The 24,042-nt window shown below is 34.6% G+C and overlaps 2 protein-coding genes across 2 annotated transcripts; one reads left to right on the forward strand and one right to left on the reverse strand.

The window, feature by feature from the left end:
- Positions 1 to 4,056: 4,056 nt before the first annotated feature.
- LOC105158543 (transcription factor MYB114) lies at positions 4,057 to 13,982 on the reverse strand. Its single transcript, XM_011075326.3, has 4 exons — positions 13,966 to 13,982; positions 7,342 to 7,445; positions 5,336 to 5,465; positions 4,057 to 4,543 (listed from the first exon to the last, which is right to left on the reverse strand). The coding sequence occupies exons 1-4, from the start codon at positions 13,980 to 13,982 to the stop codon at positions 4,057 to 4,059; spliced, it is 738 nt and encodes a 245-aa protein (XP_011073628.2).
- Positions 13,983 to 16,528: 2,546 nt separating this feature from the next.
- LOC148784562 (serine/threonine-protein phosphatase 7 long form homolog) lies at positions 16,529 to 17,999 on the forward strand. Its single transcript, XM_088876890.1, has 4 exons — positions 16,529 to 16,546; positions 17,192 to 17,425; positions 17,509 to 17,715; positions 17,796 to 17,999. Exons 1-4 carry the CDS (start codon positions 16,529 to 16,531, stop codon positions 17,997 to 17,999), a joined length of 663 nt encoding a protein of 220 aa, XP_088733016.1.
- Positions 18,000 to 24,042: the final 6,043 nt, after the last annotated feature.

Raw genomic sequence — 24,042 nt, forward strand, 5'->3', positions numbered from 1 at the left:
AGAATATTGTCTTTTCATTTTAATCAGACCAATATTATTTTTATTCCTAAAAAAAATCCGATATTGGCTACCCATTATAGACCAATTAGCATTTGTAATGTCACGTATAAAATCATTTCCAATATTTTGGTTAATAGAATAAGGCCATTGCTCAATAACTTAATTTCCCTTTTTCAAAACGCCTTTGTGCCAAAGAGATAGATTTCAAATAATATTTTATTGGGACATGAATTATTATTTATTCTTAAAAGAAAAAAATAAATAAAAGGCTTCACTACATGGGCCTTAAGTTGGACTTGGATAAAGCCTATGATAAATTGGAATGGAATTATATTGTATTTACTGTTAATTTTTTTTTTTTTTAAAAATAATCTTATACACGGAATTTATACGTGCATTGGTACTGTTTCCTTTAGTCGGTTAGTTAGTGGAACTAAATCTTCACCTTGAAAACCACTGCAAGATTTAAGATAAAGAGACCCGTTATCGCTGTACCTTTTTATTCTATGTCTTGAATCTTCTATTCAGCGTATTTGTCAAGATTTTCATTATAATAAATTGGATACAACGGAGGCTTTTCATAATGGACCACATATACCCATTCTCTCATTTGCGGATGATTGTATAATGTTCTTGAAAACGAATAATAAATCTATTAATCATTTAAAGCTAATTCTTAGTGAATTCCCCTTCTACTCTTTCAAATATTAAAGCGTCATCAAACAAGAACATGAATATTTTTTATTAATAATTTTTTTATATCAAAATCACAATTGTTCATCTATTCTAAACTATTGAATTTCATAAAAAAATTATTAAGCACGCCCTCAAATAAAAAAATTAAATTCAAACATCAACACTTTTGTGGTGATTTAGTTATTTTTTTCAAAGATTATGTGCCGATATTATCAGTGAAAATGATATAAGAATTGAAGAGAAATTATGGATATAGGTAATAGAGTAAATAAAAATAAAGAAAAACTTGCAATTTTGGTCCTATATAATAGGCTATTTTCAATTTAGTCCCATTTGTTAAACGTTTATCACATTGTATCTCAACATAACTTTTCAATCCAATTTTAATAGAAAAGTCAAGTGGTCGTTAGTGAGTGCGCGTGTTGGTCTATTTTGGTGGGAAAAAAATGACTTTATTAGGAAAAATGGAAGCTAGGGTCCACACCAACATTGTTTTAGCCCAAAATTAATTTTGCAAGTAGTTGAGGAGCCCATCTCCATCGACAGCAGAAGAAGTAGGGTGAATAAATAACTTACACGTTTTTATGGGAAAAGTATTATTACTTGGTTTTGCAAAGAAAAGTGAAGAGTATGAAAGAAGAAATTGAAAAACTTCAAGGAGTTATTACAATGTTGAAATGGAGAGTGAAGAATATTATTTAATGCACGGATTATGTCTGGAATATTTTTTTTTAGTTGTTTGGGTTGAGACATCTTCTTTGGATCTGTTGACTAAATGCCACGTTAGATCTGTTGGCTAAGAAAAGGAGGAAAAACTTAGGCATGTGAGAGGCACGTGTGTTGATCCTTCTTAATCTTAACCTTCTTCTAAAACGTCAGACAATCCCCCAAAATCCTAATCTCCCCCCACAAAAATTCCTAACCTTTCCGCCTAAAAATCCCTAGTTTCCTTCCTAGATTCAAACAAAATTATATCAAAGAAACAGTATTTTAGGCTTGAAAATACAATAGAAGAAAGGAATACACACACTAGAGCACCATGGTGATGAAAAGAGCAGTGCAACATATGGGTTTGCCCCCACCTTGTTACCATCAGTTTGTCTTTTATCTTTTTAAGCTTTTGATATTTCAAATATATTTGTCTAGTTTGATTCTTGCAGACACTAGCTATTTTGAGTATTTTATGGTCTCTTTTGTTTGAGTTTTGTGGTCCTTTTTTGGTCTCCCCCTTTTAATAATGTTTGAATTTTTTATATATATGTTTTGTGTAGTAACTGTTATTTGTTTTTTTTTTATTTTTTTTATCTCCTGTCAATTTAATCTCTTGTATCAATTTAGTGAAATCATCTAGGTTATCTTTTATGTTTTTAGACAAGTCCAATTTATACCTAAAGAACTTTTCAACCGAAAAGAGTTTACTAGGCAAAGAGGTTTCTGTGTATAAATCTTCTAATTTTTCCCAAAGTTCTTTAGCAGAGTTTTGTTTACCAACTTTTCTAAGCACAGAATCAGACAAATTCAGTATAATCGAAGAATACGCATACTCATTATTTTCCAATATTTTTTCTTCAGAAGTGTTATTAGAATATTTGCCATCTATGACCTTGAAAACTTTTTGTTGGATGAAAATTTCTTTCATTTTCTGTTGCCAAATAAAAAAATCACTTTTTCCATCGAAAGGTTGAAGATAATAACCGGCCATTTAAAAAAAAATTGAGAAATCAATTTCTTAATAGAAAATATGAATTTTTAAAGAGAAATATAGAAGGCTGATTTTTGGCATGATTTCTTGATAACAAAATTCACAAAAAATGGAGAAACAAATTTCAACAGTGAATGTTTTGATAGTAATATCACTAAGTTTTTAACATAGAAAATCACAATTTTCAATGTATCAAGGATGATATTTCAAGTCACACAAATAGAGGTATGTGGATTTCAATCACAAAATCAAGGTTATCTCATCAATGAATATCACAATTTACAATATCACTCAAATACCAATAATTGTATGGAATATCAGAAATATTTTAAATCACACATATTGCAATATCTTAGATATATTTAAAAAATTTGCAATGGATTGAAGAGAATAAATTACCCGAATTTCGAAGGCGAACAAATCGCAGAAAAAAGATATCACAGAGATATAATTAGTCGAACAAATCGCAGAAATAAGTATCACAGAGATATAATAGTCGAACAGATCGTAGAAATAAGTATCACGGAGATATAACAGTCGAACAAATTGCAGAAATAAATATGAATAGATCAACAGACCGAGGCTTCCAGCCTAAGTCCCGACCAGATACCCGACATCCTCAGGGACCGGCCAAGTGAGAGTTTAGGGGGATTTACCGCAGCTAAATAATAACAGTAATATCGACAAAAAGAAAATACGGAAATAAAATAGGAGGGGTTTAGAAAGCGTTACCACCACCAGGTCACCGGACTTCAGAGATGAGGCTCTGATACCACTGTAGAATGGTAACCTCATATTTCAGAGAACCCTATTCGACTATTACAGCGGCGTGGAGTATGAAACTCCTTAGATACAATAATGAAAATAAAAAATTGAACAAACTCAATATATATTGAAAATAGGTTCAGATCTGCCGGATCCAGTAGAACTCGATCTCTAAGCACCGATTTTTCTGATCAACACGACCCACGGTTGCTCCATCCAAGAAAGAACACCAACGTTCTGATCACTGAGATCTTACTAACTCACGGTCACTAAGACCCAAAAAAGGTTTCGCACAGAGCTGTTTTGCTAAGGAGGAGCAAGATCAGTATGTATTCTATATCTCAGCCGAAAGGGGTCAAGGCCTTGTATAGAGGAAATGATGATAAGTCTCCATGTTTACCAGCAATCATATCTCAGAGATTTAAGGAATAGGGGAACTAGAGAGAGAGATGGAGTTCGGCGCAGAGATAAGAGAGAAGAGAGACGTGAGAAATAGATTTAGGATTCTAAAATTAATTAGTAAGAACCTGAACCAGGTCGAGTCAAGGTGGGTGGATGGGCCGTCTAGTGGGTCAGGTTCTGAGCCTTTTAATAAGATATTTGAGCCACATTTCACAATAGGAGGGAATGAGTAAGTTTTCCCTCCTTCTCTTAGTTAGCAGATTTGACATGGCAGTATATGCCATGTCAATATATATATTTTTTATTTTATCCATTTAGGCAAAGATGGACCAATCACATAAAAAGCCCCAATCTAAAAGAGGCACCTGAGGAGCACATGTTGCTTTCCAATGAGATTTTGCAATTCCTAGTGTCGGAGGACCAAAATACATAAGTTACATGATGAAAAGTACATTTAACCCTCCAATCCAACGCCAAACACGGATCGCGAATTACCATTCGTCACACATAAGTTCCCCAAAATCCACAATGTTCAAATCACCGAACTCATCTCCATCACCTTCCAAGATCGCATTGTCTCGATGGACATTGTCTCCATCATGCAAGCGCGCTGATGTTTCCCCTGTTTGTTTCTCTAGATCGTCAACCATCACATTTTCCATATTGGTCGTCTCAAGCAAGTTGCTCCACCACCTTATGCATTCATCAGCTTCAGAAGATGGATATTGTTTGTAATATTCATCAGGACCTTCATTAGTTATAGAGACAAGATCTGATGGAGGTATTGTTTCTCTTGTTTCCAAGCTCGGCCGACGTACTTTCAAGTTGGAGGGAATTCGAGATCGGGGTTTTAAGATGTTGCTGCGTGTAATGATTTTCTCGACTTTGGCCCTCCTTGTTTTGTCAATGTGGCCATTCCAGAGGTTCTTCACGTCGTTTGCTGTTCTTCCCGGAAGTCTACCAGCTATGAGTGACCATCTGTTTCAGACATTGGGGAAATAATATTTTTGGTACCATAAGTTAGGCATGTTTTATTTTTTGTCCAATTTATTTTAGGATTAATACCTTTAGTCTCATAACTCATAAAAATTAGCACTATCGGTCCTCATCCACATTTTTGTAGATAATTTACCGGTGTAGAGCACATGCGTAGCATGTGATCATTGAATTTTTTTTTGGCTGAAAAGGGAATTGGTTTGTTTTTCACTTTGGGACCGCTTTTTGAAAAAAGAATATAACTATATTTGAGGGGAAAAAATAAATTTTGAAGGAAATTAAGGCAAAAAGCATAGTAATTTCTCTCTTCTGTCACGAAAATTGAATCATATCCTTCCCATATTTCTATAAATTGTAGCCAAGTAGAAGTAATACAAAAAATCATGTCTTTTTAGTGTATGGTTTTTTTATGTGTAGGGAAAAAGGAAAGATTATTGTGTATGGTTTTTTTATGGAGGGCATGCAAGGGGCTTCTACTTTCGGAAAAATGTTTATTGTACATAAAATTGAAAAAACTGTAACAAAATCATGACAGTGTTAGTAAAAAATAGTCGGACGTAGATAAAAACAATTGTGACTGTTTGAAAAAATGTCACTTTAAAAGATTTTTTTTTTTACTTTAAAAGTACAAACAAAAGATTTAATTGCCCCATTTATTGTTCACTGTTTTTAAGGCTTTCCTCATCGAAATATGAACTCCAACCAGAACCTATTTAAAAATAGGAATCGGCTTGGCAAAAATCATGCAATATAAGTACACTATTCTAAATTTACCTATTGCCTAACAACTTATGAAGCCTCATAATGAGATCAACTTCATCTGTAGTAAAGTGACTTCTTTTAATATCTGGCTTGAGATAATTTAACCATCTCAATCTGCAACTCTTCCGGCATCTTTTCAACCCTGCAAATTAAATCCGAAATAGCATTTTTTGATTCCATGCAAGAAAACATATATTTCAGGGTATATTACATTTTTTCCCGAACTATGCCCATTTTAATACTTTACTATCTAATTTTTATTTCTTTGATTGCAACTTATCATATGAAATTTACAACTTACCATTTAATTTCATGCTCAGTATAATTTTATGACGAAAAAAGCTCATATACACGGCACATGTGAAACTTAAGGGCAAATGCGTCCATTTTTTAGTTTTTTACCTCTAAAAACGCAACTGAAGCAAACATCTTAAAAAGAGAGCTCGTTTGGTTTCATTTTTGGGGGATTTTCGAGATGGGCCGAAATACAACCAATGTTTGCCTATTTTTTTTTACACCATATTTGTGTGAATTTTTTGTTTTGACTTTCTATATATAAAATATATATATATAAACACACACATATATGTATATAAATATAATATAAAACATGAAGAGTGATTTTTGTTTCAAAAAATACAACATTAACATACAATACCTATATATATACATATATATAATATATATCAAAGAGATATAATTTGACAATAAATAGTAACTTTTGCCTCCAAAAGCACATCAAACATACAACACTTATTTTAAATTTATTTTAAATCATTTCTAAAAATAAATCCAAACATATACAGTCTATCTCCGACACATACTTATTATCTTTATTTTTCTCTCTTTTTTTTCACAAAACAAAATAAAACACCCAGAAAATGAATTCAAAAACTATGCATACCTTTTAATAAAAAAAAAATGCGATTTGTTTGAGGATTTGGGAATTAGGGGTCCGTCTAAAAGAAAAAATAAATCTGATTTATTTCTCCCTAAATGCAATGAAATCCCTAAATAACTGAACCCCCAACTCTTGCTTTTGTAAACTCCTAAATCTCTCAACCCCTGCAGCATTTCTTGTTAGATCTAGGTTGCAAGCCACGAGGATAATATTCTTCTGAAGAGCATTTTATTACTACCTGATAGAAAATCCATAGCGGAATAGCATTTTTTGTTTGCTTCAACCCCATTATCTATGATTTTTTTACGTAAATCACCCAATTTTTTTTTAAAAATTGCATATAATTTCTGAAAACGACAACATTATTACACAAACTATCCCTACTTTTTTGCTGTCAGGGGTAGTTTCTTAATTATTTAAAAAATATAGGTGGTTTGTATAAATAGATGATAGAGCAGGGGTGTAAATATATTTATCCCAAAAAATGGTTTAAATGCATTTTTTATCTCGTAACTTAGGTTATTTGAATTTTTCGTCCTTTAACTTTATAGGGTAATATTTTGGTTCTATATCTTTTTAATTTTCATGATTTTAGTCCTTATTTCTTCAGAGTTCACACTTCTCGTTGAAAAAATGCATGTACCTCTCACATGATATTTTAAAATTGATTATATTTTGACATTTGGATATTAATAAACGGGTAGGGGTTATGCCAAACCCCTAGCCTAGGCAAAAGCAGCTTTTATCCAAAAAAATAAAAATAAAATTGGACTTTTGTTCCTATTGACCCATTTTTGTTAGTATTTTTGTCCTTCAACTTTTTAGAATAATATTTTGATCCTAAATCTTTTTAATGTTTACAATTTGAATTTTTTTTTACCGGAGTTTACTCTTCTTACTAGTGGAAATGAACTCTGACAAACAAAGAATTGAAATCGCAAAAATTAAAAACATACAAGACCAAAATGCTACAATAGAAAGTTAAAAAGGTAAAAACATCAAATGACGTATGTTACAGGATCAAGGTGCATTTTATCTCCAATGAAGTTAAATAATAAAGTGTAAAAAACATCAATTACTTGGATGACAAAATATTAACGATTAAAACTATAATTACCTGCTCTTATAGGGACCAAATGCCACTTTCCTTCTCCATAATCCTCAATGCATTTTTTCAAGAGAGCATCTTCTTCTGAAGTCCAAGTACCTTTCCTCACTCCACTAGAAATATTGTTCTCCATATATATTCACTCTTTGTGGCTTCTGGGATGTGTTTTGTTATGGGATTATGTATGATTTATATAGACACTAAGTGCAAAGCATAAGCACGTGCATTGAAAGGGGTATTTAGTAAATGGAAAAAATACAATCTTAGTCCTGTAAGCTAGGTGAGAGGCAGTTTTGGTCCTATTCAAATTAAAATTTATAATCTGGTCCTGTAACTTAAAAATTATGGTGATATTACTCATTTTCGGCCGATTTGGCCGAAAAAATCCACATCATTGGCCATGTCAACACTTAAATTGGGGCTTCCGGTAAATTTGATGACGTAGTAGTTCAAGTTGTCATTTTTAATTGCAATTTTGGCCACTTATCTACAAGGAGTTAGCAATTTTGGTCCTCTAACTTTGGATGTAATGATTTTAGCCCTTTATTTTTCAAAATAGTAACAGTTTTGGTCCTTAAATTCATTTATTGACCAATTCGCCCTTTTCTGGTAAAAGCCCAATAGTCATATTAGATATTTTTAATCAGACTCAATATGCTTACAAAATAAAATTAAGCCTCAATAAACTTCATACATTAGTTTGGCTACTTTCTCACCAGGTATTCCAAGCTCTTGATTTTATGAACTTGTTACAACCACACTAATGCAACAGATGATTTATAGGTATTTGACTTTTTCAGCAACAAATAACAACAATTGTGGTGAGATGTCTACGACCCATCGAGATCTCGGTGAATACCAGTAAGGAGAGATCTCAACCATATTTTTGTTCAACAATGCTATTATCAGAGGTAAATATGGATGAACCTAAGTCCTTAGTTTTGAACCGTCTTTTGAATCTTTTTTGGATCTTGAGAGAACTTTGAAGTATTCAACTCGAGTTCTTTCCAATCAGTTCCTTTTATAATAATAGTAAGAACTGTAACATTTAAAAAATTTATTTGATCAATCTCTCCTTATTGATAATCTACCCTGGATCTTGGTGTATTGTAAATGTCTCACCGCATTTGTTGTTGAAAAAGTCAAGTATCTGCGAATCATTTGTTGCGCTAAGAGCATTTGATAGCACTACTAAGCTTTTATTATAAAATGTCAAAATGATCACTAATTGTGCTTAAGGACAAAAAATTAGCACTATTTTAAAAAATAGAAGACTAAAATCACTACATTCAAAGTTAGAGGACCAAAACTGTCAACTTTTTAAAATACAGAATCAAAATTTGCAATTAAAAATTACAATTTGAACTGCCACATCATTAAATTAACGAAAGTCCCAAATCGACTGAAAAGAAGTAAAATTATCACAATTTTTAGAGGATCAAATTTACCACCCTAACTTACAGGACTGGAATAGTATTTTTCCCTTTAGTAGTTAATCAAACATCCATCCACCGATCTGCTTTTTCGATTATTAATGATGTGGGTCCGTTGAAGTCTCTTGCCAACTATATACATCACATATATTTCCAATACAATCATGAAGCATACGTAACAAAAACAAGTATGAGTGCCTAATTACATAGTTACTGGAATACGAGTATATCAATCAATCCTCATAAAATGATTAGTTGGATTAGAGCATGTCAAATCATAAAATTAACCGTATTAATTGAATATAAGCTGAGTTCTACTGCTCAAATTTTGAACACTAAGTTTGTTTTTATTTTCAAGTTATCTCCGAGATAAGTTCAAAATCTAATGTTTTTTATTATACAAAAATACTTTATTTGAGTGTTTTTAACTGTTTTTGCATAAATCCATACATATATATAAATATATATAAAAATGATATGATTTGACAATGAACAGTAATTTTTGTCTCCCAAAACACATTATTAAACATACAATACTTATTTTAAATTATCTCCAAAAACAAATCCAAACATACATACTATCTCTAACACATACTTATTTATCTTTATCTTTTTCTCTCTATCTCCACAAAACACAACCACTATGTTTGATTTTATTTTTGGCTATTTTGGTATGTTCTATGGAGATAGAGAGAGAAAAATAAAGATAAATAAGTATGTGTTAGAGATAGTGTGTATGTTTTGATTTATTTTTTGAGATAATACAAAATAAGTATGGTATGTTTGATGTTATTTAATGGGAGACAAAAACTATTATTCATTGTCAAATCATGTCTCTTTTATATATTTATATATATTTATGAGTGTATATAATTTTTTTAGTTATAGGGTCTATAATTAGTGTAAACTTATTTTAACTAAAAATAAATGAGACACTGTTTCAAAATATTTCAAAACACCACTAAAACTTTCAAAATAAATCAAAACAAACATTTACTATGTTTTGATCTATCTCCAAAATGACCAAAACTAATATCGAACACTATAAACAAATCACTCAAAAACGAACCTAATCAATATGGAAGATTTTTGAAATATTCCGGAGACAATTGGAATTGGTAGGAGTGGGTTGTGCAATCATGCAAAGATTTTACTGTCAACCAATCATGTGAGACTTTGTCTGCTACTTCACGTTTATAGGTCTAGTGCTTGGAAGTGACCTTAGCTAATTCTTTGTACTTAATCTGACAGAGGTGGAGAAGGGAGTCAAGGCTTAGGTTATGATCCCCAGGGATTTACTACAGGTAAATTTGAAATAATTAATGCATGGCTGGTCTAGAATGGCTAGCTAGCCAAGTTGTGACTGCCCTACCACATTTCCTCTACTTACCATAAGCTAAGCTCTGTATTATATAGAGAACGCATTTGTCTTTAAATTTCATATGTGTTCTGCATGTGAACTTCTTTTCATATAAAATTCCACCAAAACATGAAGTTGGATGGTAAGTTACAAAACTGTGTAGTTTGTATGGTAAGTTGCAATTAAAAAAAAAAGGATAATTTTATGTGCATCTCATAATCTATGATCTATTTACACAAACTATTTATACCTTTTTAAAAATTACACATACACCTATAAAAAATGTCAACATCATTTCATCGAATGACCCAAACTTTTTGAAAAGTTTTACACACAATCTCTAGAATCAACATTATTACATAAATTACCCCCTACTTTTTTGCTGCAAGCGGTAGCTTCTGTAGTTATGCAAAAGATATGAGTGATTTGTCCAAATAGACTATAGATCGGAAGTGTATATATAATTATGCCAAAAAAATTAGATGGTAAAATGAAAAACGACCTTAGTGTAGAGGGCAAAATGTAACATACCCTATAGCTTAGCATGCAGAAAAATTAAAGCTAATTAATGAATAAAACTATAATTAAGTGCTCTTATATGGACAAGATGCAACTTCTCTTCCCCATAATCTTTAATGCATTTGTTTACAAGAGCATCTTCTTTCGGGTTCTAAGGAGGTCTAATCATTCTGAATAACGCTTGCATTCTCTGTCTTACTGTGGCTGCTGGCACTGAGTTAGTCAATGCTTATTCCCCAAATACCATCATTGCTTCTTCTCCAGGAAAAGAAGTTCACAACTCATGGGCCTTCTACCTCCATGCGGCATTGCTCCGTCAGGCTTTCACCCGTTGTGGAAAATTTTCCACTGTTGCCTCCTGTAGAAGTTTGGGCCGTGTCTTAGTCGCTGTGTGGTTGATCATCATCTTAGATCAACTACTAATCACTGTTTTGGTAAGCTATTGGCTCACCAACTAGCTAATCAGACGCAAGGCCCTCCTCGGGCGGATTCTTCCTTTTGCTCCCCAGTCGATGGGGTATTAGCATCCGTTTCCAGCTGTTGTTCCCCTTCTAAGGGCAGGTTCTTACTCGTTACCCACTTGTCCGCCATTGAGAACACCACTTTTCGTCCGACTTGCATGTGTTAAGCATGCTGCCAACATTCATTCTGAGCCAGGATCGAACTCTCCATGAGATTTATAGTTGCTCATTCCACTAGAAAATATTATTCTCTCCATATCTTGGCTGTTTGCGACTTTTAGAATGTGCTCTATTATAATGCGCCTATGGTTTATATAGAAACTAAATGCAAACTATAAGCACGTGAATGACAAGGGGTATTTAGTAATTAGTCGAACATGAAAAAATTAAACTCAAATTAGGTTTGATCAGTCGTAAATCAATTTTATTGCAAGTGTAATATACTTGTCGTGTAATTTGGTTTACAGTTAAAAAAATATGAGTAATAACATTGCAACTGTATCACCCTTGCTGTGTGATATGTTTGATCCAAATCAGGTAAAATTCCGTCAAATCTATCTACTTATATTCTTTTTGGGTTATTAATTATATGGGTCCGATGAAATCCTTGACAACTTAGTGACAAAAAAATCATAGGTGACAATTTTAATATTGTTACTAATTATACATATTTAGTTGCAAAAAAAAAAAATATACTTAAAGTTGTCACTAAATACAATCAGTGACTCATCTATTGTGATAACCTAGTGACAACAAATAATAGTTATCATTATATTATGTTGTCACTGTAGATATGCCACTAGTTGTATTTAATGACAACTTTATATAAAATATTTGTCACTAATAATTATAAAGTGGCAAAATAAAAATTATTATCACTTAATATATATTTTTAATGATACTTAAGAATTGTCACTTGATATTTTATCATTAATATTATGTTTTCTTGTAGCGTGAAAATGTATAATTACATAGTTACTGAAATATGAATATACCAATCGACCCTTATAAAATGAGTATTTCCAGAGCAATAATAAATGATTAATAGACTATTATAGCATGTCAAACCATGAGATTAACCGTATTAGTCAAATACCAGCTGAGTTCTACTGCTAAGATTTTCTGGAATTACCTGTTGAAGACAATTACCGACAGCAGTGGGATGTCCAATTTTTTCGGAGACAATTGGAATCGGTAGCAGTGGGATGTCCAAACATGCACGGCAAAAATCATGTGAGCCTCTGTCAGTCGACTTTACGTTTATTGGCCTACTGCTTGGCAGTAACCTTAGCTAAAAATCTGACAGTGGGAGAGAATGGAATGAAGGCTTAGGTTATTTTTGTCAGGCCCTGGTCGAAGTTTTGAGGATTGCTTTAAATAAGTTTGAAATAATTAATGCATGGCTAGTCTAGAATGGCTAGCTAGTCAAGTTGTGTATGTCCTACCACGTTTCCTCTACTTACCATAAGCTAAGATCTGTGTCACAAAGAAAATTTTGGGAATTTTCAATATTAGTAATTTACGGCACATTTTGTGTAAAATTCTTTAATATTATTTAAAATACTTATAAAACTTTTATTATTTAATAAATATTTACAAAATATTAATATGTTAATATTAGATTTATAAGAAAATGGTAAAAAAAACATAAAAATAAAAAAGTAACCATCTATGGATTGTGAAGGAGTGTGAATTAAGTTAGATAAATAGATTAAAATAAACTAAATATAAAAAAAAGTAAATCAAATAAAGGGAGACACCAAATGGCGATGGTCTCTCTTAATAAATACTGTATATATATAGATATATATAATTCTATTATACATCAATAGCCGTGAAAATATTAAATTTTCAAAATGAAGTTGCATGACCATATAAAATATAACTTATTATTGTAAAATTTAAGTTGATAACCATGTAACACAATTTTGATTATTTTATTTATTTCATACAAATGTATATAAAGATTATACAACGAATAATTTGATATTGACCATTTGTATTGTCACTTTCCCGTAATCAACCATGATAGATACTCTACCCTTGCCCCCAACGTTCAAACTGAATCATGAGAGATGGTGATATATGGAGTTAATTAATTTTTTATTATAAAAAAAATTATTTTTTTTAAATAATTAACAAAAACATGACGAGTCGCGATTTTAAATCGCGACTCGTCATTAAAATAATGGGGAAAATGGCAAAAAATCTGAAGTCGGGATTCTAAATCCCGACTTGGTATTTTTCTTTTTTTTTCATTTAAATTATATTTATATAATTTAATTTATATATAATTAATTTTAACAACATACTAAAATTCAAAAATTAATAAAATTAACATTGCATTAACTTAAAAAATTACAATTAAGGGTACAAATATAATAGTTATTTATTTTGTACAATTGTAAAAAATTACATTAAATGTATAAATATAAAAGTGTATATTTTTGTACCATTGTAAAAAATATAAAAAATATACAATTAATCCTGGCTACCCAGTACTGGCACATCTGATTGTGTTGAAGAATTTCTTTGTTGTGCTTGTTGTCGTGCACGCCTTTGCGCCCAATCCATCTCGTTGCGAATACGTGTTGTTTGATTTCGACCAGGGCGCGAAGAGATGCGAATAGTAGGATCGTTGGACCAACTCAAATCTCGGTACATCCCAATAATTTTCGAAATGCACATGTTCAAATGACTTAGAATATGTGTTCTTATAAGTCATTATATCGTAATAATCCTTCACCATTGATGCAGCATTAATCATGTATGCAGCGCATACCTTTTAAGCGTGACTGCAAGGAATACCAAATTGAGTCCATTTGCCGCAAGAACATTCTCGGTTCGCAATTTTCACAACATGGGTGTTGACTCCATGTCCACCGTGACGTCTTGTAACAACTGAGGCGGACTATTGGAACTGATGGTATTTGGTGACGGTATGTTCAACAGAATTTTGATGCCAACGTGTGAACATCTTATATGCAAAATCCGTCCACAGTTGGTTGTTGGCCAACATTACAGTACTTCTTGCTAACCTCTCACGGAAATAATGGACACTTTGTTGAAACGTCATCTCAGCAATTGCTTTCAACGATAGGCGGCGAGCCCCTTTCAATACTCCATTTATGCATTCCGACATATTGGTTGTCAGAATTCCGCATCGCCATCCACCGTCATGTGATGCTGTCCATTTTTCCTTGTCAATCCTATCTAACCACTAAAATGCCTCTAGTGACTGGCTCTTTATTTCCTCCATAATGCGATTGAATTTTCTGATCTGATATTCAGAGCCAGCTCTCCAACAAAGATCCTTCAACACAATATTTTTGTATTTACTGTTGAAATTGGAACACACATGCCGCAAGCAATATCGGTGCACGTCGTTGGGTGGCACGAAATCCGAACATTCACGTACAGCTCTTGTGATACCAGCATGGCGGTCAGAAATAAGGCAGATACCCCGTCGCTCTCGTATAATGTGTCTGCTCAATTGTCTAAGAAACCACTTCCAAGATAAATGTGATTCTTCATCAATAATTGCAAAAGCAAGAGGGAGTACATGTTGATTTCCATCCATGGCAGCAGCAATCAACATCTTGTGCTTGTACTTTGTGTATAGATGGGTCCCATCTACACTGATAAGGTTGCGACAGCGTTGGAACCCTTCAATACACGGCTTGAACGCCTAGAATACGTACCCTATCACATATGCACCGGTTGATGTGTCGCGGGCTTTATGTTGTCATTCAACAATCGTTCCTGGATTATATTTTTGAAGAGCTCCCAAGTATTTGGGTAGCTTTTGAACGGAGCTCTCCCATGTGCCTTAAACCATGTGACGTGCCATCTTCAAACTGTACCATGCCTTTTGATATGGTATATCGTATCTGGTATGGTCTTTCACAGTCTGGATGACATGCTTGATTCTGTACGACGGGTTGCATTTTACATGTCCTAGCAATGAAGAAGCAACATATACTCTATCTAAATTACCGTGTTCGAGGGACATTTGATTCAATATACATGTATGGTCCCCTCCGTATTTTGTTATTGTCCACCTTCCCATTTTGGTTTGTAAATGCCTCGCAGCTCCCATTTACACCGCATAGCTGAAAAAAATAAACACGAATCAGTCGAATAATTTTGTATGCTTAGACTCATCTGTCAAAAATATATATATATATATATATACCTGCGGTATACGCTTACACAATACTTTCCACTTGGTCTTTGAACTCTCAGGTACCCAATGCTCGCGTCGGGCATATCATATTGAGTGATCTTTCACCGCCTCGATTAAAGCTTCTTTATTTTCTAAAAGTATTCCCACATCAAGCCTGCCTTTGTTTTTGTCATAAAATTTTGCATACCTTAAGTTCGATATATCAATGAAATCCACTGGTACCTCCAAGAATGTTTGTTCGAAAAATGGTATGGAGGGGTAAAATATTTGTTGAGTAGTTCGATGTGGCGTAACCGGTTGAGAGGATGTTGACGTACCTTGTGCAACATTTTCGGCCACAACATTTATGTCAACATCTTCTATTCCATCCTCCGGTGGGATTGGATAATCCACTTCATCCGGTTCGGAAGCTGCATCTGATTCATTAGCCAGCCTGTCCGCAATAGGGTCTTCTGGCTCGGCAGTGTCTTGTGCAGAAGTTGGTATAAAATGAGAGGTGGATGGAGTATGTGAGTGGGTGGGCTCTGTGTAATTAAGTTCAATATTATCGAGCCCTTGTGTGACAGACACCACGTTTAGAGTATAACACTCTGTATCATAATTTGATGTGCCTGCACCAAAATCGGGGTTAGAAGTACCTGCATCGAAATTAGTGTTATAGGTACCTGTGAAATTTTCGTAGTTGGAGGATGACGGAAATTCTTGGCTCGATAACATCCCATGTATTCCCCCCACTGTTGACTCATCTGTGAGTTGTCATCCACCAACTGTTGGGAATCGAAAAAGCTCCCCAACCTCGGACAATTTGTGGAGCATCGTCGTGCTGGATTTCCACCGTTTCGATGAATATTTCCATGAGTGGAAATCCAGCTGTAGGATCAGTAAAAAATGACAATGTATCGTCATCTTTTATTGGTATAAGTGTTTCCTTAATTCGCCCTAGGTATTGGCACGAATGTTTGCAGAAACATTCAACGAAAATTGAGAGCTATCAACACCAATTTTTTTGTAGATTTTTGACAAAAATTGATCATAACTGGATGAACGAGGGATCCTCATTGCTGTAATGGGCGTCTGATCATATGTAACAGACCATCCATCGCTCGATAATTCACCACCAAAATACATAAAAATCTCAATGCGAGAAGATGAAGAAGACATTTTTTTTCAAGTTTCTACGTGAAAATGAGGAATGTATTTGATATGGGATGAACGAGGATATGATACTTGAAACAAGATGACGGAAACAAGGGCTGTACGCATATATATAGGACTCGAAATGCATTTATTCAGGTAGGTCGCCTACCAGCCTTTAACAAGGCTGGTACGGGACCTACCAGCCTTTAACAAGGCTGGTCGCGTTTATTAAAGGCTGGCCAACCTACCAGCCTTTATTAAAGGCTGGCACGTACCAGCCTTTATTAAAGGCTGGTACCTACCACCTTTAACAGGACATATATATATGTACATATATTTCATATATATAAATATATATTATACAAATATATAATATAATAATATATAATATATAATATATGTATATATAATATATATAAATATATTATATATATAAATATATAATAATATCTAATGTATAATTATATATTATACAAATATAATATATAAATTATATATATAATAATAAATATATAATATATAATATATGCATATAATATATATATATATAATAATAAATATAAAAATAATTTGGGCACTCCCAATAGACGGCGAGCCGGTGATTGGAATTGATTTCGACCGCACAACACAACAATGGCAAGAATATTGCCTTACTTACATAGGCTTTAGCCCGGATGCAAATGTGTTGAAGGGCTCGAGACTACAGACATCTGCAATTACATCTCGTTTGGCGGCAGTCGAAATTACTTATAATACTCCCTAGGTTGTCTTCGTCCAGTACGCACGTGCAGTTGCATTACTTCTATTTGGGGGATTGATGTGCCCAGATTCCTCAGGTAACTATGTCTCATTACTATATCTTTCAAAATTAGAAGATATAGAAACCGCGAGGAACTATAGTTGGGCGAGTGCTGTGCTGGCATTTTTATATCGCGAATTATGCAATGCTAGCACAAAAGGCAAAGCGGCAATTGGTGGAGCGCTGCAATTGCTACAGGTAAAATTGACTTAAAAAGTCTTACACATTTTTTTTTTGCTATTGATATTCATTAATAACACATATTTGTATTGTTCGTGTAGATTTGGGCATGGTCACGGGTTACACCACTTTGTCTTGGACTTGGTGCCCAACGACTATTTACGGGCCAAGTGCAAATGGACAACAATCGCTGTTTCCCAGCAGCATCATATGGTGCTACTTGGAATTGTCAGCACACTTTCACCACTACAGTTCGGAGAACTGTACGAGTCATACGAGAGATTTTGGATGAGATGCAGGCGGATCAGGTAACTTATTTTTAATATTATTCGTATATTTATATCGTGAATTAAATTCGTATTAATTTACATCTTTGTATTTATTACAGTTCATATGGCAGCCGTATGACATGGACTCGGATGTCATTATGGCTTACGCCGATGAATTGAACCCCCAGTTATGGAGGTCATCCGTTCCGTTGATATTCTACGCAATAGTTGAAATGCATCGTCCCGAACGGGTTGTTCGCCAATTCGGGATGAGGCAGAATGTACCAGAATCGATGGATACCCGTGATATGAGCCTCCATTAGATTTTCCGTAAAAATCACGCGGGCGCAGATTGGTCCCTGCAACACATACAATATATCACTAGATGGTAAAGACGATATGACATGGTTGTACATAGGCCACTCATTTCCAATAGAAGGAAAATAGAACGAGGTTATTGGGAGTGGTACTACAACATAACAAGAAATTTTGTGTCGTCATCTACTGGTAGACGTGTGGAAAGCGGGTACCAACCTGGAGAAGCACCTATGTTGCAAGTTGTGGTACATTGTTATATAATATTACATATTTTATTTTATATATATTTTTTAACAACACAAGGCTCATTATTTTTCTACACTTTTCAGGAAAATGAGGTGAATGCCCTTGAAACTTTATGTCGATCTATACCACCAAATATCGAAGGATATAGTCAATTGGTGGATAGATTTGAACATGGGTTACATATTATCAAGGAAGCTATAACCCAACAGCCACAACAAATTGCTTCTCCATCCGATGATGCTCCCACAACATCCCACTGGCAAAGAAGAAGTTCTAGCCGAATGTCAACTGGTTCAGTTGAACGTCATGATATTGGGGTGGATATAGCTGGTCCTTCTACAGTATATCCACCTCAAAATTATTACGTATCTCAACCGTCTCAAGGTGATTGGTTTCAATCGACTCCATATATGTCAAACCAAACAAAAGATTATTTTCTTGACCTTGGTCTTGGTTTTAATCAACCATATACACAAGGATATAATATTTCACCAATTCCATTTTCATCATTTGGTGCATATCGTGACAATATAGAGTCAAGTTCCGAAACATCAAGTCGGTTTGGTGGTGAAGAAAATGAGGTGCAAAATGAGCCAGTTCAAAATGTGGGTGAGGAAATAAGAAGATCTCGACGTCAACGCCACAGACGACATTATGGAACGGGTGGACATTTTTTATATTTGTAATTGTATAATTTAATGTAATTTTTTATAATTGTACAAAATAAATAACTATTACATTTGTACCCTTAATTGTAATTTTTTAAGTTAATGCAATGTTAATTTTATTAATTTTTGGATTTTAGTATGTTGTTAAAATTAATTATATATAAATTAAATTATATAAATATAATTAAACGAAAAAAAAGGGGGAAAATACCAAGTCAGGATTCAGAATCCCGACTTGGGAGATTTTGCAATTTTTGGCCTTATTTTAATGACGAGTCGCGATTTCAAATCACGACTCGTCATGTTTATGTTAGTTATTTAAATAAAATTATAATAAAATATTTTTTTTATAATAAAAAATTAATTAACTCGTGATATATGCGGGGATGTGAATATTGGCCTGGGGTTGGATGTGAACGCAAACAGAGAGGAATCTCTTGGCGACTCGCAAGGAACGGATTATTCACATAACACGGCTGATGAGGAAGAATTTCTTGAGGCTAAGTTGAAGGGAGGGCATAGACGGTGTAAATCAATTGGTGGGCCTGATCCAGTGATTACTTGGAGCCGTGCACGGGCGCACTCATCTCCCTTGGAAGATGTTTAGATGAATGCTCTTATCTGGAATATTTGGGGTGTAGGAAATAAGCAACGGATTCTACACCAATTATTAAGCAAAATAAACTTAATATGGTTGGCATTATTGACCCCAGAATGAGTTGGGATAATGACTTTATTTGTCGCCGATTTGGCTTCTCAAAAATTTTTTGTAATTGCAATAATAGAATATGGTGCCTCTTTGACGATAATTTTGAAAATGAGTTCATCTAGGATGATGAGCAATATCTACATATGAAGTGTATGGTAGTTGGTATGCATCAACCACTATTTTCTACGATTGTGCATGAGAAATGGAATAAAGTCGGGCGCAAGAGCATTTGAGCGTTCATTAGATAGGTGGCTGAGCAAGGTGGTAGGTGGATGATTGGAGGGGTTTTCAATACCATTTTATCCACAGCAGAAAGATTGAGTGAAAGCTATATATACCTAGTTACCACTCGATTGAAGAGTTTCGAGAGGTAATTTTCGATAGTGGCTTAATAGATGTGGGATTTGAAGGTAGTGAATTCACGTGGATGGATCATCGTTTGTGGCAAAGATTAGACCAAGTTCTTTTTTCGATTGAGTGGATTGATGCATTTCCTCTGACAAAGATAACACATATGTCTAGATTGTCGCCGAACCATAGTCCCCTACTCATACAGGTCCGGTCAGCTACAAAGATAGGCCCATCGTCTTTCAGGTTCCAAAATATGTGGTGCTGACACAACCAATTCCGAAAAGTAGTGGAGGAGTATCGGAGTCTTCCAGTAGAAGTTGGCGTGATGTTAAAATTGAAAATAAAGCTCACACGTCTTAAGCAACGGTTAAATCACCGTAATAAAGGGGCTTTTGGGAAGGTCTTTAAGAACCTAGAACAGGCTGATGTGGCACTGAAACAAGCGGAGATAACATATGATAGGGACTCGTCAGCTGATAATTTAATATAGATGAACCACCTGACAGTAGTATTCCAAAATGTCCTAGCCGCGGAGGAGGATTACTGTAGAAAAAGTCGTCGTGCGAATGGATTATTGAAGGCGAGAGGAACATAAAATACTTCTGGTCTCTAGTTAAGAAAAAATGAGCTTGGGCTTATGTTACTATGATTCAGGAAGACGACGTTACTTTGGTTGAGCCACAGCCCATTAGAGAATCCAATATTTGTTTCTTCAGCCAGTTGCTTTCAGCAGAGTAGATCACCAAGGGGCAGGCTCATATAAGAGACTACATTCTGAGGTTGGTGACGGATGAAATTAGTGATTCCTTAAGCCGTCCACCATCTCTTGACAAAGTTAAGGTATTGGTTTTTGTTTTAGATCCCAACAGTACGGCAGGCGCTGATGGGTTTAGTGCCTTTTTCTATCAGCATTTCTGGGAGGTCATCTAGTTTGATGTTCTAGAATCATAGAAGATTTTATGTAGGGAACCCAACTATCGAAGAGCTTTACCACTAAGTCCCTAGTATTGATACCGAAGGTGAAAATCCAATGGCCTAGATGGAATTTCGACCAATAAGCCTATGTAATACGGTAAACAAAATCATGACCAAGGTGATAAATGAATGCTTAAAGCCAGTGTTGTTGAGTATTATCTCTCCGAACAAAAGTGGCTCTGTGGGGAACTGTCAAATCGGAGATAATATCCTTTTGTCACAAGAGATTGTCCAATCGACTAATGCACGAGGGACAAATTGGGATGTAGTTTTAAAGCTGGATATGGCAAAGGCCTAACTGGGTGGATTGGGGATTCCTACGAGAAATCCCGCATCGGTATGGGTTCTCGAGAGGTGGATACACTTAGTATTAAATTGCATGAATAACTATTGGTTTTCAGTGCTTGTGAATGGTGAATCTTGTGGACTTTTCCACTCTACTAGAGGTCTTCGACAAGGGCATCCTCTTTCTCCATCTTTATTTATTTTATTGGCTGAATATATGTCCAAAGAGTTAACTGCTTTGGTGCACGGAAATCGGTCATTAGGATATATAAAAGGAGCTATGGTGTATCTCATTTAGCTTATGCTGATGAAATTGTCATTTGCATGAACACCCAAGTAGGGAGATTGGAAACTATAGTGAAATTTTTATAATATATGCAGGAGGTGTCGGGTCAGCTGATCAACATGCCGAAATGTTTTTTACACGTTGGCACTGAAAACCTGCCTTTTAATAAAAAAACAGAGTAAAATGCATCATAAGCTATTGTATGAAGTCGTTACCTTTTTGTATATCTCGGTGCTCTAATTTTTATGGGACGAAAATAGATGGATTTGTTTTACAGACTCATTGATGGTATGTCTAGGCGGATTGGAGGACGGGAAAAGCGAGTGCTTTCATAGGGGAAATGCCTCTAGCTTATCAGATTAGTGCTCCTTGCCAATCCGGTCCACTTGTTATTTGTGCTCGAGCCGCCTAAGGGGGTTTTGGTCCGGATTGAATGTATGCTTAAACTTTTATGAGGATCATTCGGAGGTACACGTTGATTGCACTGGACGAGTTAGGATAGGATATGTTTTCCTATAGGAGAAACTGGATTAGGTGTGAGGAGTTTGGATGATATGGTCTCGGCTTTCTCTCAGAAACTATGGTGGAGATTTCATACTTAGGGGTTTCTGTAGACGGAAATGTTATAGGAGAAAAATTGTAAGTGCTTCTGCCCAGCATCGACGAGAAGCTAGCAAAACAGTTCTAGTACTTGGAAGAGGTTGTGTCTAGCGAAGCAAACTTGTGAACATCAATTTGCGTTGTCTCTTGGTGCTGGTAATATGTGTTTTTTGTACTACAATTGGCTGGGAGAAAAGTCACTACTTGGTTCAACCTCCTTTCACGCACCATGAGAGGGTTAGATTTTACTGGACCATGGACGATGGGACGAGGAGAAATTGTTGCGAGTTCTTCCCACAACCATCGTAACAATGTTACTCGTATCCCATTTGATGAACGAGAGAAGGACGAACTGTGGTGGAAGCTTGATCGAACTGGTTGTTTTAGCGTAAAAACAGCTTGGAACTCTATTCATCGATCTCAGTTAAAATGGTCCTTTCTTGATGATCTATGGACACCTTGCATTCAGCCTACGATTTCTATTTTCATGCGGCGACTATTTTGCAACTTGCTGCCAGTTGATGTGCGAATGCAGCAAAAAGGAGTCCAAGTGTGTTTGTTGTCATGAAATTGAAATAATACAACACCTTTTCTTTCATGGGGAGGCCAACCAAGCTGTTTGGAGGTACTTTGCAGACAGATTGTGTTAGTGTTATGCTCCAAGATTGAAAACTCTCATCTCTTTACTTTAGTAAAGGCCTTATTCGTCTTCTGATTTTGATATTGGTGTTCTGGTTTGTGTAGAATATACGGAATAAAACCAAGCATGAAGATGTCCAATTTCGATCTTTAGACATTTGCGCAATGTTATGAATTATTTTTGGACTTTATACAAATCAGGTTCATTACGAGCAATGCATTGGAAATGAAACTTTGATGTGGCAGCAATATGTTGTTTTCATTATCACCAAGCCCCAAATCCGCGACCAATTAAAGTACAACGGGGACTGCTTACTGTAGGATGGATGAAACTTAATTGTGATGAGCTTCAAGAGGGAATTCGGGACGTACATGAGGTGCGAGAATCCTACGGAATGAGCTAAGCAAAGGTATTTTTGCATTCTATAGTTTCTATGGATTGCAAACTAACATATATGTAGAACTCGCCACTGTTGCAGATGGGCTCGGAATAGCAATAGCTAGGGGTTTTCAACCATATCTGAATAGAGATTGATTCTCAGATTGTTCTCAACATCATTCAGTCTGGCAAGGGAGATTGGAGCCTTCAAGCATCCTTGACCAAGGTAAGGAAATTGTGCAAAAGTGCAGAAATTCTTTTTACATATGTGTATAGAGAAGGAAACTTGGTAGCTGATTGTCTAGCGAACAAAGAATGTGAAGAAGAGGCTTCTCTAATTCTGGAGGCCCATGACATTAAGGGACATGTTGCTTCTTTAATGCATATTGAAAATAGTTTTCCTAATTTTTTATTTTGTTGATGTAAGGGAGTAAATACTCCTCATTTAGATTTTGTAAGGCATGTTGAAACAATTTTATTAATTTAGCAATATATAGGTAGGGTACGCCAAACCCCCCTGCCTTGGCAAGGACAACATAACAAGAAGAAAAAAAAGATATTATACTCTAGATAGAGTGAGCATAATTTAACATATTGATCCATCCATATTCAGGAAATTTTTCCCTAAATTCTTTGTAGTCCATGAAAAAGTTACTCAAGTTATGTCTTAAAAATAATAATAAAAAAAAACTATCACAAAATTAAAATTTATGACAGATGTAAGGGCAATATGATGGAAATTTGAAGGGACCTCATCATAAAATTTTTTCTATGGAAAACAGAATCCATTGTAAGATTTTGGCGGTGAAATAAGACAATATGAACATGTAGTTATGTCACATTTTTTTGAATAAATATACATTTTAATTGAAACATCCAATAATTTTTTCATTAAATAATTTATAGTCCA

This window comes from Sesamum indicum, linkage group LG13 (assembly GCF_026168435.1).
Source record: "Sesamum indicum cultivar Baizhima isolate 11 linkage group LG13, ASM2616843v1, whole genome shotgun sequence".
Lineage (NCBI taxonomy): Eukaryota > Viridiplantae > Streptophyta > Magnoliopsida > Lamiales > Pedaliaceae > Sesamum > Sesamum indicum.